The sequence below is a fragment of the Megalops cyprinoides genome, chromosome 6 (assembly GCF_013368585.1).
Source record: "Megalops cyprinoides isolate fMegCyp1 chromosome 6, fMegCyp1.pri, whole genome shotgun sequence".
Lineage (NCBI taxonomy): Eukaryota > Metazoa > Chordata > Actinopteri > Elopiformes > Megalopidae > Megalops > Megalops cyprinoides.
The window spans coordinates 10,696,197-10,711,165 of record NC_050588.1 but is presented as its reverse complement, the minus strand read 5'-3'; the positions used below and the strand labels follow the sequence as shown (position 1 = coordinate 10,711,165).

Sequence of the window (14,969 nt, the reverse complement as noted above, 5' to 3'; positions counted from 1 at the left end):
GTTTCCCTGTATTCTGTTGAGAAATGTTACCGCTTTTTTGGTAATCTGATGATCCTAGCCCAGCCTGGCCTGCATTATCCCTGTTACAATTGCTCGGTAGAGCTTAGGCCTTTTTAGTGCTCAGACTTTTAGTACTACATTCAATATGCCTTTTGTGCGGAGGCGTTTGCCAAAAAAAAGTTTTAAAAATAGGCTTGGCTCGGAACATGGAGTCTCAGAGGGGAGTTGCTACCTCAAGCCATTCGGCCCCTCCTCCATCTCCACTCATTAACACCAACAGCAAAGAGGACAAGACAAGCCACACAGTAAAAAAAGGACAACCGCATTAAAATAGATATTATTCGTACAGTAGGAAATACAAAAAAATTATTTTAGCTTTTAATAAAATACTGTACCAGCTGACCAATGTCTAATTTGCTTCCCAGGTTGCTCCATATTTCATACAGTGCTAAAAGCAACCCTCCATTTTCAGTAGAAATCTCCAGGCAAACTACAGTAGATACCAGGCTGGCTTTAATGTTCACTGGTGAAATTGTGCACATTACCCATAGGAACAGGACTGAAAAGAACTCTCGCTCAGGTGGTGGTCACTCAGGTGGTGATCTTCTTCTTGGGAAGGTAGGCATTGGTGATCTGGTTCATCACCACCAGGGCGGGGAAGAGGGGCAGCAGCAGGAAGGCGTACCACAGCAGGCCCTTGACGGTGGCCTGGAACCAGTCGGTGAACATGGCCAGCACCACGGTGACCGTGGCCAGGAGGTAGGCCACCAGGCCGCAGGTGGCGTGGTAGAGCCGGAGGCGGGCGTGCGAGGTCACGCCCTGCAGCTTGGGGAAGAGCAGGCAGAGGCCGCAGGCCGCCTGGAGCGCGGTGGCCACCAGCGTGCCCACGCCCAGCAGGCTATGCCAGGTGGCCAGGTGGGGGCGCTCTGACACCCGCTTGCTGGCGACCATGAAGCCCAGGCCCGTGGCCCCGCCCAGCACCACCAGAGCCTGCAGAAACCAGTGCAGGCGCACCTTCCCCTTGCGGGACTTGAAGCAGAACGGCGAGCCCTCCGTGGAGAAGAGCAGGATCCCCTCTGTCATGCACAGACAGAACTGACAGAGGAGAGCAAAGGAGAAGCACAGAAGCAGAAAAAAAAAAAGAATGAAGCGGAAATAGACAATGAGAAACAGGAGGAAAAAGGGAGGGAGCGAAAGAGGAAAAGAGACACAAACAAAGGGAGGAAGAAACAATAAGAAACAAAGGAGGGTAAACAGAAAATGCAAAAGAGGGAGAGTCAAGAAGAAATTGAGAGAGGGAAGAAAGGAGAGAAACAGCGAGAAGAGGGAACAGAGAGGGAGAGAGAGAGGGAAGAGGGAAAAACAGGAACAGAGAGAGTGTGGAGAGAGGAAGAGAGATTATGTCAGCCTTAATCACACAGACGCAAATAGCACTCCCAAAGCACAGGAGTTACAATTTCTGCTTTGACAAATCCAGGCTTGAATACAAAGCCTAACACATATGTGATGAAGTAATTTGGAGACAATGTGGTGTAGTGGCAAGGAACTGCGGTCATAACCCAAATGTTGCTTGTTCAATTTCCTGGTAGGAAATGTTGTACCCTTGGGCAAGGCACTTAACCCAAATTGCCTTGCTAAATATCCACCTGTTTAAATGGATAATATGTAAATTATTGTAAGCTATGTGAATCACTCTGGATATGAACGACCGCTAAGCAGCTGTGATGCAATGAATGGTAATGCTGACTTGCTGGACTGCAGCCCCTGGCTGTGAACTTGCACAGCCTGTGAACTTACGTAGCCAGTGAGATTTACAGCAACATACACTGTGATTGGCTCTGAGTGTCACAGCCGTCCCCGAGCCAGCCGGCGATGAATGAGGTCCTCAGTGAGGGCTGCTAGGCACAGACACTGCGAACTTCAGGCCCTGTCAGTGAAGTAAGACTGTAATGCTGTGCCAGCGTGCGTCTCTACGAAAGATCACCACACGGGCACACAGACACTCCCTTACGCGTGAGGACGGGGCACCGTGATGCGCTGGCCCCTGCCCGCATCCTCTGCGTTGCACGAAATCAAATCCCTCCTGGTGAAATCGGCCCTCGCTAAGGGTGAGGCAGCCTCGGGTTTCGGATGCTGGTTGTCCGATTCATTATTCATAGGGGGGATGCATAATTCATCCGCTGCCTTCAAACAGCGCACTAGAAAGACGCGCGTCTGCACGGTTCCTAGGCATGGCGGGGAAGTCATTTTGAAGGCTGCATTGTCTGGGGGGTTAAGATTCAGACAGGGATCAACACACCGGTGGTGGCAAGGAAAGAAACTGAGAGCTGGTAACAGAAAAAAATGCGTTGACGATCCTTACTCATTGCATTACATTATTGTTATTTAGCACACAGTCTTATACAGAGCAACTTACATAGTAGGTCACAGTTTTATCCACTTATACAGTATATACAGGAAATGTTTGGTTAAGTATCTTGCCCAAGGGTTACAACAGCAGTAGCTCAGCGCAAAAACAAACCAATAACCTTTTGGTTATGAGACCTGCTCCTTTACCACTACACCACACTGCTGCCCTAAACCTGTTTATAAGAAAAGTGTTTGGTGATAGTAATATTTTTGCATTAAGGCTTTTTAAAACAAACATCTGCTCAATCTGACAAACAGATCAAACAGGGCACCTTCATCCTGTTCAAGTGAACTCCAAGTGAACTCCACTTCAAGTGAACTTTGCTTATAAGAAAAGGTCAATGACCCCACCATTTGAAATACCAGCTGGCCTGACTTTCTGTGTCACCCAATGATGTATTAATTTTAGAATTGACTTGTTGGTTTGGACCTTGGATAGGGTGACCGTACGTCCTCTTTTTCCCGGACACGTCCTCGTTTTGGGACCTAAAACACGCGTCTTTAAACGAGGACGTGTCCAGGAAAAAGAGGACGTATGGTCGCCCTAACCTTGGAAGCTCTCAGGATGTGCACGTATGACTTTGAAAAGATCGCAAAAGACTTACTGCAACAGACATGCACACTGGATGCCAGGAAAAGAGACCTGGAAGACAAAACGATTCATTAGCAAACAGGTGCAATCACACTAATATGAAGTTCATCGTTACACTGAATAATGACTCGGTTTTGTTCTCCACCAATGTGACATCAAGTAGGCTTGGCAGAGTTCATGTTATTGCAAACGCTGGAAAGTTCTAATGACAAGCGAAGACGGCCCAGACATAAAGCCAAGGGTATGAATAATCCATGGACTCACTAAACTAGGCCTTTGTTACCGCGCAGTGCCGTCAGCCTCCGCTGACGTTTGGCTTTGAATTTTCTTCAAAGCATTGTTTTTCTTTCATTGTTGAGGAAAAGCCTTTTTAAAGTCTCCCTCCCACTACAACTGGAATGGAACTCAGTCGTGTGGTTCAACGTTCTTTCAACAATAGAAGCACTGCAGTAAACCTTCACGATAGAAAAACAACATAGTAATAATCACATTATTATTAATATCGATATTAACTTGAACAACAAACAAGTGAACGTCAAACGTATCTAGAATGAGAAATAGCAAAAGACAAATGAGTTATGTCTTATGAATTATGTACAGCACCATTATGTAGTGTTTCATTCCATGCAGAGGCAAATCCCCAAGCTCAGAAGTGACAGAAAGTGGGAAATTGTCGGAATTTACGTGAATACAGGGAAATGTGCGGATCTATATCTACCAGCTTTTCTGCACAACCAAGGGTCAACTGATAGGCTACATGAAAAACACAGCAGCTATGCAATAACAACTACTACTGCTGCTACGGTTATTGGTATGGACAACAACAGTAAACATCAACAAAAACACAGTTTTTGCAGTTTTGCTGAATGAATGACAAACTCACTTGTTCCCGGTCGGGATAGTAGAGACATTAATATAGTGAATCCCAGGGCGACGACATGCGCAGCGATCACCGCCACTCTCCGCATCCACACATAGAGCCAGAACTCGTTCATCCCCAGTCCCTCGCCGACGGGACTGTACTCCACGTCCGTCCGCATAGTTCACCGTGTGTGTACTGTTGATACTTCAGATGGAGGAAACATCGTATCCCGGGAAAAGCCGGCACGGACGAAGAAACAACGCATGGCGTGGAGATTGTTTCCAGAGCGTCCAAAAATTAGTGACGTTTTATAACATGGTAGTCTAGTCCCTAGACGTCACATAACTTCAATCACTGCAGCCTCTGTTAACACAGCTCCCCTAAATGTGATCAGCCGCAACCTGCAGTGGGTCTGCCGGTTGAAGTGTCAAGTATATCTAGTTATGTAGCTGTGTTCCAGCATATTTTAAAATACTACACCTTTCGGGTTACAGAGTATCGACGCATCGCAGTAAACGTTCAGCGCTGGTTATCCTGGAATGACTGGACTTCTGTAAGCCACATGAACCGATCTGCTGAAATCTAAAAATCCCTCAGCAAAGGATTAGTGCTTCTTTCCGGCGCTGTGTCCGTGCATAAATATAGTCTTAGCCACATCAGTTTTATCCCGAAGCGTGTCGAACGTCACGTTCCGGTTGAAGAGTCTTATCACACTCTGGCGACACTTTCTGACTTCTTTCTGCTTACCTACCTGAAACATAATACACGCTCAGGTGTTTTTTTAAAAACCTACTTCCTGGATACAACCGGGGGGGTGGCGAATGACATTTCGAGCGCTTGAAAAAAATTGGCCAACGTCATCGACAACAGATCTCCCTTGATGAGAGGGACATCTATTGGCCGCATTTCCCACACGGAGATGTGCTTGATATTATCATGGCACTTTTTAGATCTTCACTCGAATGGCAGCATTATTATAGAAAAATAAAATAAGTCACCGGCTCTTCTTTGCACTGCCCCTTAACACAATATCCCAGAAAAAATTAAGGAGTGGTCATAAAACGACATCTCTGAGTCGTTTGCTGAGTATTGTGAGGAATGCCGAGTATTGTGTGTGTAATCACACACTGTTCAGATGCTTTTCCAAAGCTACCAAAGCCTTGAGGCGTTACCGGAACATTTTAATGAACAAAAGACGTCAGAAAACTAAACGCCGGGGCCCTGGGCTGCCGCTTTGTAGTCATACTACCTCGGAATCTCAACGATTGGGCGTATTTTAGACTTAAGTCAAATGGAGTGACTCAAGATATGTCCCTCTAGGTATATAGATACTAATATATGTTTTGCCCAGCACATTCTGCTGAGTTATTCTTCGACTTCTGGTCACTGAAGAAACATCTACCTATGACCCCATGTAGCCTACTGCATATACCAGCTGTTAACACAGCTCTCCTGAGAGACGGTTGTTTGATCATGAAAAACAAGTGACACCATGTATACAGAAATCAGTTCAGCAGACCCCATTTGGTTTAAAGACGGATTCTCATCTTCCAGGTATGCTGTCAAACAAGGTCTAAAGGCATTTCTGCAGTACTACATCCCCCATGTTATCTAATGCAATCCATTGCATGTTTTACACATATACCTTAATTATAATTTGGTCCCAACGATTCTCAATGGGAATTTAGTAGAGAGAGATGGCTAAAACATAACTAATTTCCACTCCTTAAATCACTTTCAGAATCTTCCCAAAGAAACAATGTTATCCCGTTATCCAATGCCTCTTGAAAATGTTGCCTATATCACTCAAGAAGTATTTCAAAAACTTCTTGCAGTGCAGGTCAAAATGTGTTGCTCAGTATGCATTTTTATATGCGACTGGCATTGTTCAAGTGTTCAATTTCGTGGCGTTGAACTTAAAAACATGGACGACTTCAAGTGTTAAAGGATATTTTAATCCATTTTATATATCAATTCATTTTTTTGTTTAGCAGCATGACAGGTAGGTCTTGAGGTATTTCTATATTCAAACACATGTAATCACACACCCATTCTCTCTGTCATACACTCACACACATCAGCTCGTACTCCTTGGTGTACAAACATTCATATGACTTCAGCATTCAGGCGTAAACTCATTTCTAGTGTCCCGTTCCCCCCCCCTCCGCAGTCAGTGGCAATAGACTCCTATAGGCTTCATCTCCAAGTGGCTTATAAGGCAGGCACTCTCAGTGATGCAGTTTTGGCTGTTAAGAGAAGGAAGAAGAAATGTCAGGTTGGCACTCAGGCAGTTATTTCAAAACTTTCCATTCCACAACCTCACAGAACATTCACGATCGAGAAAGCAAGTCTTCCAAATAATGATCTTGATACAGCATTTAAGTGGTGAATAAGTGTTAAACTCATAACTAAGTGCTCGGTGAATGTTATCTGCTGGAAGAGAAAACACTTCAATGGATCTCGTCGCTAGACTGGGAAAAAGGGGGCTAAAGTGTCCACTGTGTTGCGTTACACCCGAGAACCACAAACACCTGTCAGAACTGCAGCTGTCAAGGACAGACATGAGACCACCCACCCAAAAACAATATTGTTTCCATACATTTCAAAACCTTAGCCTTAGCTAGTGAGTAGCTGGAATTAAGTGCAGGCTCCTTCTGTCCTCCGACACAGAGCAGCCTAGAGTGTGATATTGACATGAGCTAAGAGATGTGCGTCTTAAATGAGATGCCTCGTGTCCCCTTTAAACCCACCTTCTGCGTGCTGAGTTTCTTCTCCAGTCCTGTGGAGAGCCCTCCTCCCTTGCCGTCTTTCTTCCAGGAGAAAAAGCTGGAGTGAGAGGAGGCGGGCAGCCGGTGAGCTTTGGGGGATGATGGGCTGCTGTCCTTGCTTTTCCTGCCTAGACCCTTGTGGTCATAACTGACTGTCTTACTGTGCAGGCTCGAGCCGCCCCCCCTGCCTCGAGAGGAAGGGTCAGGGGATGTGTGAATAGGGGGAGGCACACGCTTGAACAGCCCCGGGGAGGTTGAATGAGGCTCCGCGGGGGCTGTCTGAGGGCGCGGTTTGTGTCCGGGCGACAGGGCGCCATTGACTGGTCCGTGAGGGGAGGGGGCCGTCCTGCCCAGAACAGGCAACCGTCCTTTGTCGTGGAGCACAGAGTTCCTGTCGTGGCTAGGCGAGTCGTCCTCTTCGGGGGACACCCTCCGCTTGCGAGAAGTGGTGGCTTGCTCCACCTGCTTCAAGCGCACCTGCTGCTTGCTCGGCCGGCCTACGGGATTGCGCGGGCGGCTGAGGCCTGAGGGCGAGGAGGTACTGGCAGGGAGGGGCGGAGTCACAGGCTGGCTGCTCCCTGTGCCTTCTGACAGGCCGCAGGTGGTGCCGGAGCTGGGGGAGCAGTTCTGTGGCCGTGTCTCCCTCCCGGCCCCATTCGAGGAGGAAGTCCTGAGGGAGGAAGCACTGGGAAGTCCCACCCCCCTGGCAGTACTGACTGTGGAATGCTGGGAGCTGGAGCCAGTAACGGTGGCAGCGATCGAGCCCTTGGCCAAGGTGCGATGTGTCTGGACATCTGTCGCTTGAGGTATTTTCCTGCAGGGTGCAAAAATCATTGATAAAGTTTTGTGCTCTAAGTTGACCAATATGGGCCATTGCACAAGAGAAGGAAATAAGATATTTTCTGACATCAACAATGTTTTTAAAATAAAACCAATCCAATTAGGCCATTCATTATTTTACAAAGCATTTCTTACTTGGCAAATTAGTTAGCCCATCATTGCGTTTTTACACATACTCTGGTGACCTTAACCTTGAGATCTAAGCTATGGACTGGACTTGAGGACACCAGCATGCTTGCATGCAAGGCCTTGAAAACAAGGCGACCCTCACTTCCACAGGTGGGCGTTGAGGTGGTGCTCCACCATGGCATTCAGAGCGGACCGCAGGTGGTGTAATCTTCGGTCGAAGGTGAAGACACTGCGGCCCAGAGCATGGCTGCCAAATGAGCAAAACTGTAAGAGAGAGAGAGAGAATCTTAGCATCCTTCACGCATCAACTTGACAGCAACCTCTTAGGACAGCTGAAATGGCCTCAAACAGGGAGGGGCCGTTACTATATGGGTACAACTGCTGCTAATACAATGGTACAAGGTTCTGTGCTCTGCGTTCTCTTGCAAAAGGTACAGGCATGTTATTACAGCCCCATCTTCCTCCTTAAAGCTTTGATGAGAAACCACAGCAAGAGGAAAATAAGAGAGGAAAGCATATGCCATGTACAGTCTTCTGCTGACAATGGGGGAATAAAAATCAATGGCATATAAAGTGCGTATTTCAGTACAAGTCAGCGGCATATGATTTCAAGGTATCAACAATGCATCTCATTTCACTTTGGAATGATAAATCAAGCAGGGCATTTGTGTCAGGTGTTCCAATAATGTCATATGTAGCTAATGCTCCCCTTCCATGCGGAGATTGTTCTGCCTTGGTGTTACTGTAAGCAGACTAAGCTAACAGCAAAACGGCTGATAATGACGAAGGTAAAGGCAGGGCCTTCTCTTACAGCGAGCGGTTTTGGGTGCCAGGGGCTTGAGTGCCACTCAGGGTTCTCCTCCTGCCCCTCCCCCTCGCTCTCCTCGCTGGAGAGCCGGCTGTGAGCGGGAGGAGAAAGCATCTGCGCCTCCTGCTCCTCCGGTCGCGCCCTCTCCTCCTCCGGGGCGCTCTCCGACGATGTCCTGGTCCTGCCAGCGGGGACGAACCGAAATTCAGGGCGACCCAAACTCCCACAGAAGCCCTTACACCAAGCACTACACACCCACCCAGCACACCCCCACATGACGAGGCTCAGCGACTCCCTCCCCCACCTGAACGCCGTGCTGCTGGCGAGGTGTCTCCTGCAATGCGGCCCTCCCATCTGGTCCCCGGAAACCTCGGGGCCGGGAGAGGAGCCCTCGGGCCCCTCCCTGGATGGGGCCGGCCGCTCCCGCGCCTTGGACCCGGTCTTCAGCTCTGCCACCAGCTGGTCAAAGTTCTTGCTTCTACCAATAACCTTCCTCCGCTGGTGGATGGAGTGGATCTGTGTGTGTGGTGGGGGGGGGGGGGGGGGGGGGGGGCAGAGGTGAGATAGAGAGATTGAGAAAAGGAGGAAGAAGAGAACAATGAGAGGGACCTAAAGAATGCTACAGGACTGTCTAACCTCTACATCAGCATGTGGTTCTTTCATACAACAAACAAATTCAACCACTGATGGGGCATTCAGACATATAACACATGACTGTTGAGAGGGTGGACAACTTAAGTTTTCCCAGATCACCTGACAATCCTCCAATCAAATCAATTAGCAACCCTTAGCTAGTCCAGACCTTCATGTTTTCAATATATTCTGTGTATGCTTAAAATACAGGACAGCTATTCAAAGTGTGCAGGCCTGGGTGCTCCACTGATTAAGGGCATGGCTCATGATGCTTAAAATCCATTCAGGTTCACTCTTTCCATGTCTGTACACATTTTCTCATACTATCACCACCTATGGCACTGCTTTTAACAGGAAGTCTTCTGAATATAACGGATAATGACTACAAAGGCAAAATCCATTTTAAATGTGTGGTTGAACAAAAGTGACTCCAAAATGCCAGAAGGCCTTTGACCTTATTTTTTCCCCTTTCATATTCCATTTCCTGTAAGTGAGGTCACACTTCCTGCTTGCCACTGACCCTGCTTCACAGAGAAAGAGGGGTGTGCTCATAGAGGGAATCACTGACCATGCTTATCTCAGCTAGACTTTACAACGCCATACTCAGGAATGGCAGACATGTTGGACCATGGGCACGGGGGCTTAAACTTAGCTGAGCTCTCATATTAACATGTCCATATAGAATACCTTCTCTGGACAAGAAGCATGTCCACCACATGGTCATGACTCTTTAATACTCAACACTGTTCAGAGGCAACGTGTGCAGTTTTCATTTTATTTGGTTCCACTTATGTGGGTATCGACTTGTCGGGGTATTAGGGTGACAGAACCAAGAAGGCCACTGAACCACTCCATACCTCTAACATGGAATATATATATATATAAAGTATACATGCAAGGCAAACACATGCAAGATACTAATGACATAACATTATATGTAATGAACTGAAAAAGAGGTGGGAGGGTAATGTTACATTGCAAGTCAGCAGCCTGGTACACAGTTTCTTCCTCTCCGGGTCCAGCACTCCACAGTGCTTGTCCAGGTCGCATTCTTTCCCTAAGGAAGAAAATGACGTATGTTAATCATCTGGGACCAGCCTACATCATTCTGTGAGGTGACCATCCGTTTCCCTATCTCCACCTTCCTATTGAACAGTTTGTGAATCTTAACCTTGCCAGACACAGTGAAGGCATAACATTGAATAAATCTTAAATGAATAGCGTCAGCTGAGACTTGGGTGGCTCGTTTCCAAGAAGGCATGAACTTTAGCATGAACCTATGTGCCAGACAGGCCCCAAACGAAGAACAAAAACCCGAAAAACATCACTGCCTGCACAGAAACACTACTCCTGGAAGCCTTACTGGAAACTTTCTTGTAGGTCCTGGGGCCGCGGAGTGGGGCGAGGAGGCTGGGGGAGCGGCCCGGCTCCCCTCTCCGCTGCAGCGGCTTCTCTGAAGCGGGCGGCACGCTGGGCGGAGTGGCACCATGGGGCCAAGGGGGATCTCGGAGGCTGGGGGCCGGGGACTCCGGGGGGGACTCCGAAGGAGGGGGTTGCTTGAAACTCGAGCTACCGGGAGGGGCAGTCCCAGAAACTTTATCCAATGGCGAAAAGCTGGGAGAGGGGAGATTGGTATATAATAAGCATAAGGAAAAGATGGAGGTAAGTTAGAGAACACAGGGATACATATACATGAAGGGATATAGGATGGCGTTCAAGCTGTTCTTTACTATAAAGTTCTTTACCATTCACTAATCAGAGCCCATTACTAGCACTACTACTGATAATCAGAGCCCATTACTACCACTGACAGTGTTGCTCATTCAACCTGAATGGATACACTTATGTTCTATTGCGCTGGAAGTTGCTCTGGATAAGAGTATCTGCTCAATGCATGTAATGTACTGTATCAATGCCACCCTGAATGCTGAACCGCTGAGTGGTCCCGGATGTCACCCTTACCCAGCTGCCTCCTTCTGGGATTTCACATGTCTGTACTGAGGCGGCGTGAGGGGGGGCTGCGGCGGGACCCGGGGGGGCCCCGCTCCCTGATGCCTGCCGTCCCGCGCAGCGTGGGACGCCCCGTGCAGGGACGGGGGGTGTCCGTGGCGGGGCCGCTGCAGGGAGGAGGAGGGGGAGGGGTGGAGGCGGCCGTACAGCTTGCTGAGGGGCCCGTGGCGTCTCTCACAGTGCTTCTCGAAGGCCTGCGGCTTCACCACCTGACTGCAGTGGCTGCACACCACCAGGTAGAAGTCATCGTGCGCCGGGCAGTGTCCGAAGATGGACATGTCTACAGGGGAACAGAAGGGAGCGAAGAACATGTAGTTAATCAAGATTTAGAGTACGCCCTACGGATTCCTGACACGTGAAGTAAAGGGCCAAGCTTTTTATGTCTAGATGAGCATAAATACTGGGACTGGTAATACTGTCATTTGTCCAGCCAGCATGCAACGTCCAAGACAAGTACATACACGCTCTATTCCTATATGCCAGAGATTTTCTAGCCTTACTACAGTAACTGCACACATGATTAATGGCCATTTTAAAAAACTGACAAACACTCCAAGAAAGTAATCAAAGCCAATGCGCATGACAGATTAGCGAGCATGTTGCACTAGGACCGCGACAGAAGCATGAGCATAAGGGGGGATTGAACGCAAAAACACAATTTAAAAATGGATTTTTTGGGATTAGCTTGTGTAAATCATTTGTTATCGTGACAGCTTCCGTTATTTCCTGCATCTCAACAGTTAGCTTGTGATTTTAGTATTCGTGGCTATGTCCTGAGGATTTACATTATAACCACATGAACACGCAGCCTTGGGCCAAGAGCATCCCTCAGCCACCCTCTGGCCAGTAAGAATGCAGTGTAGGGATGGCTGCGACACAAAAAAAAGCACCCCGCTTCCACAGCGAGAGCAATGCAACACCCCAAGAGAAAGCGCATCCCTTTGACCAGGGAACAATGTCACCTAACCTAATCACGAATCAATGACACGTGTGTGGCCTGGACAAGCACGTGTCGCTCCTCCGGCGTGGCGGCGGACCCTTCCGGAAAGGCCGGGGCAAAGACATCTGTCTGGGAGAGGCGGGCGCAGGCGGACACCTGATGCGCGCTGACAAGCGGTGCGGACAAGGCCAAGGTCTGCCCGCGAGCGCAGGGCCGAGACACAGGCAGACACACGCGCGCACGGGCAGACCGTGTCTGTCACACAGCTGCTCTCTGGCAGACAGAGCCTGGCTCCCCACCGGCTGCCAGGGGGCATGAGGGCCTCGCCGCCCCCGCACCCCCCCCTCCGCAACATAGCCAGCTGATTCTCGGCCCATTCAGCACTCAATACCCCGGGGGGGGGCAGGGACAGAAGAAGGGAGGGCCTGGGATTGGGAGAGGTGTAAACACCCCCCCCCCCCCCCCCACGCACAATGCAGCAGACAAGGAAACCTGCTTGTGGATGAAGAAAGCGTGAGGGATCCCCTAATTTTTCTCCCTATTTAGCATACGGATCTCCATATCTGCTCATCCCCGACCCCAGTTACATATATGCTTGGTTGACTTGAGGGAGAAGACCTAACACCAGCCACTGATCAAAACATTAATCAAGCCAGAAGACAAAAATGTACAGCCCTATAATATAACCAGTGAATAATTTTCCAAAGAGCACTGGAATCATATCAACTGTATACACTTCTTGTTGTCAATCAGGAGTGAACAAGGGAAGAATACATAACTTTATTTTGTGAGACATGATTCAAGCACGGCCCTTAAAGAACAACCCCAGCTACAGGCCCACCGCTGTTTTTACCAGAGGATTTCTCCTCTGCCTACAGAATCACCAGCAATGGACCAGCACTTCAACAGCATTTCTGGACTGGGTCCGATTTTCACAGGACCATTTATGCATGAAAGATCAACTCCAACTACCCAATCAAGCAACCACCAGAAGCAAACCAGCTTTTTGCTCACTGCATGTCTCCTTACATCAGATCGCCATGAGCCAACAACACATAAAGCAGCAGCATTAAACTGTAGCGCCACGTGCTATATGAAACATTGGCCAAATTACAACATCCTTTAATGCAAACATCACACACTCTACGTATACTATCATTCATTTGTGGATTTACACATCTTAAACTGCCTTGGCCATTGGGTTACGCAACACATAATCCTCATGGTGATGTCATAATAAACGCAGCACATACCTTCCTTCCGCAGGGTCATCGTTTCCACCTTTTTCTTCCCATTCTTGCTGCACTCCTCTGCATCAGATCCTGCCAGTAAGAACAGTCTTTATGGATTTTGCAAATGGTGGCAGAAGTCGTTACAACAACGTACATTGTGAAAGCAGAGACTTCAGTGATTGTGCCCCAAACAATGTGAAACTATGCTGGGGATAACGTTTCTATTATTATTAACAATCACAGATTAACAGTAGTAACAACAACACTATCAGAATATTGTGATATGACTTCTTTTGGCAGTTACACCAAGCTAATTGTAAAGCATCTCATCGATGCTCCTCTATGAAACTCCTATTAAAGTCCTTACATTTTTTCCCCCATTTTCTCAGGAAGCACAACTCTGTGAATCGTAGCTGGAGTCTACCAAACTACTGTGACTGCCCTTACAAAGACTGAGACCTTACAGTAGACTGGGCTGACCTGGGTGTGTCAAACTATCAATCCCTATCAAAACGTTACAGTCGGCTAGCGAGGAAACAGATTTAAAGAGCAATATGGCATACTTTTAAAAAAGCTGACCAAGGGATCGGTCTTTTGTGAACTGCGTGGCTGGGAAGCTTACTATATTCAGAATGTCAAGATTCATGTCATAAGTTACAGTTAGCTGGCTAGCTAGGGGTCTGACTTGGTTAACTTTGTCCCGAGGTGCTTGTTGAGCGCCTGTTTGATGTTGGTCGAACATTATTTAGCTAGGCAGTTCATTTACTAGCAAAATGGGAACTGAAAACTTGGGGAGTGTAATGCACTTTTGGAGGGATGCCAAACAATGCAAGACCGACTCGCACATTCCGATCGGCGTAAACATAAACCATCTCTCTGGTCTTGACATCCGAGTGAGAGGCGAGGCTCGTGCGCCTTCCCATCTCCCTAAACTGTGATGTCCATTGATAACTAGATTTCGGTACAGCACAGACAATATAACAGGAGAAATACTCCTCCTAGCCACCTAGCTATCTGGTAGGTAGCTAACTAGTTAGCTGTGTAGCTAACGTTACAGCGTAGGGCTCCTCCTCCGCCCGGCGTCTGCATTCTCCATCGCAGAAGTTATGTAGCTAGCTAGCCATCCCTGTTCCACTAGTGATACACGTTGTGTTCTACAGCTTAACTCCCATATGCACGGTCTTGTAAGATACGCCAAATTGCTAAATATTGCAAGAAGCGATGAGCATTTCAGGAGATTCATTACTTTTTAAATGGATGCTACATATGCGCTAGGACCCGGGAGAGTTCCTAAACTCACGACTTAATACCCATCCAGCGCTAGGACCCAGCGGGTCCTTTGTTTGGGTTACACGGTAAGGGTGCCGTGCGTTTCGCCGAAAATAAAACCTAGTCGAACATCTGTTCGGTTTGAAATCGGGCGGCGTTGAAGCCGAAGTCATCACTTACCATCCGGCACGAAAACTTTAGCCCTTTCGACCCAGGAGCTCCAGCTTTGGCCTGCGAAATCATCGAGACTGGGGACCCGCCGATCCAGGGCAGCCATTACTGCTACTGCGCGTTCACGCACCGCCATCATCACTGCGCGGGCACAAACCTTACGTCATCTATCGCGTTCCCGCCAATGAAGGATTACCTGCGTGCGCAGGCACAATGCGCAGATGGGTGGGAGCAGGGAGACGTGCAGCCTCCGCGAAGCCAGGTTACAAAGGCTCCATGCGAAACGAAACCCCACCACTCCCTGAC

At 48.3% G+C, this 14,969-nt stretch overlaps 2 protein-coding genes across 3 annotated transcripts; both read right to left on the bottom strand.

The window, feature by feature from the left end:
* Positions 1-457: 457 nt before the first annotated feature.
* LOC118779099 (cytochrome b561 domain-containing protein 1) lies at positions 458-4,769 on the bottom strand. 2 transcript variants are annotated; one of them, XM_036530989.1, is made up of 3 exons: positions 3,885-4,599; positions 3,015-3,052; positions 458-1,095 (listed from the first exon to the last, which is right to left on the bottom strand). In XM_036530989.1, the coding sequence occupies exons 1-3, from the start codon at positions 4,039-4,041 to the stop codon at positions 592-594; spliced, it is 699 nt and encodes a 232-aa protein (XP_036386882.1). In that variant the 5' UTR covers positions 4,042-4,599; the 3' UTR covers positions 458-591. The 2 variants fall into 2 exon arrangements, with proteins under 2 accessions (XP_036386882.1, XP_036386883.1); XM_036530990.1 differs by lacking the exons at positions 3,015-3,052; positions 3,885-4,599 and adding an exon at positions 4,755-4,769.
* A 1,267-nt stretch (positions 4,770-6,036) lies between these two features.
* atxn7l2a (ataxin 7-like 2a) lies at positions 6,037-14,802 on the bottom strand. The gene is made up of 10 exons (XM_036530971.1): positions 14,673-14,802; positions 13,245-13,313; positions 11,004-11,331; positions 10,405-10,655; positions 10,016-10,098; positions 8,713-8,924; positions 8,412-8,589; positions 7,743-7,864; positions 6,614-7,445; positions 6,037-6,109 (listed from the first exon to the last, which is right to left on the bottom strand). The coding sequence occupies exons 1-10, from the start codon at positions 14,800-14,802 to the stop codon at positions 6,092-6,094; spliced, it is 2,223 nt and encodes a 740-aa protein (XP_036386864.1). The 3' UTR covers positions 6,037-6,091.
* Between the last annotated feature and the right edge of the window lie 167 nt (positions 14,803-14,969).

Bases quoted from the DNA above. Each gene is read 5' to 3' on its own strand.
- atxn7l2a (XM_036530971.1), bottom strand. From the start codon at position 14,802: ATGATGGCGGTGCGTGAACGCGCAGTAGCAGTAATGGCTGCCCTGGAT. The intron at 11,332-13,244 runs GTATGTGCTGCG...GTTCCCCTGTAG, and splicing joins GATGACCCTGCGGAAGGAAG to ACATGTCCATCTTCGGACAC. The intron at 10,656-11,003 runs GTAAGGGTGACA...CCCCTCTCCCAG, and splicing joins TCCCAGAAGGAGGCAGCTGG to CTTTTCGCCATTGGATAAAG.
- LOC118779099 (XM_036530989.1), bottom strand. From the start codon at position 4,041: ATGCGGACGGACGTGGAGTACAGTCCCGTCGGCGAGGGACTGGGGATG. The intron at 3,053-3,884 runs GTGAGTTTGTCA...TTTGTCTTCCAG, and splicing joins ACTATCCCGACCGGGAACAA to GTCTCTTTTCCTGGCATCCA. The intron at 1,096-3,014 runs GTAAGTCTTTTG...CTCCTCTGTCAG, and splicing joins CAGTGTGCATGTCTGTTGCA to TTCTGTCTGTGCATGACAGA.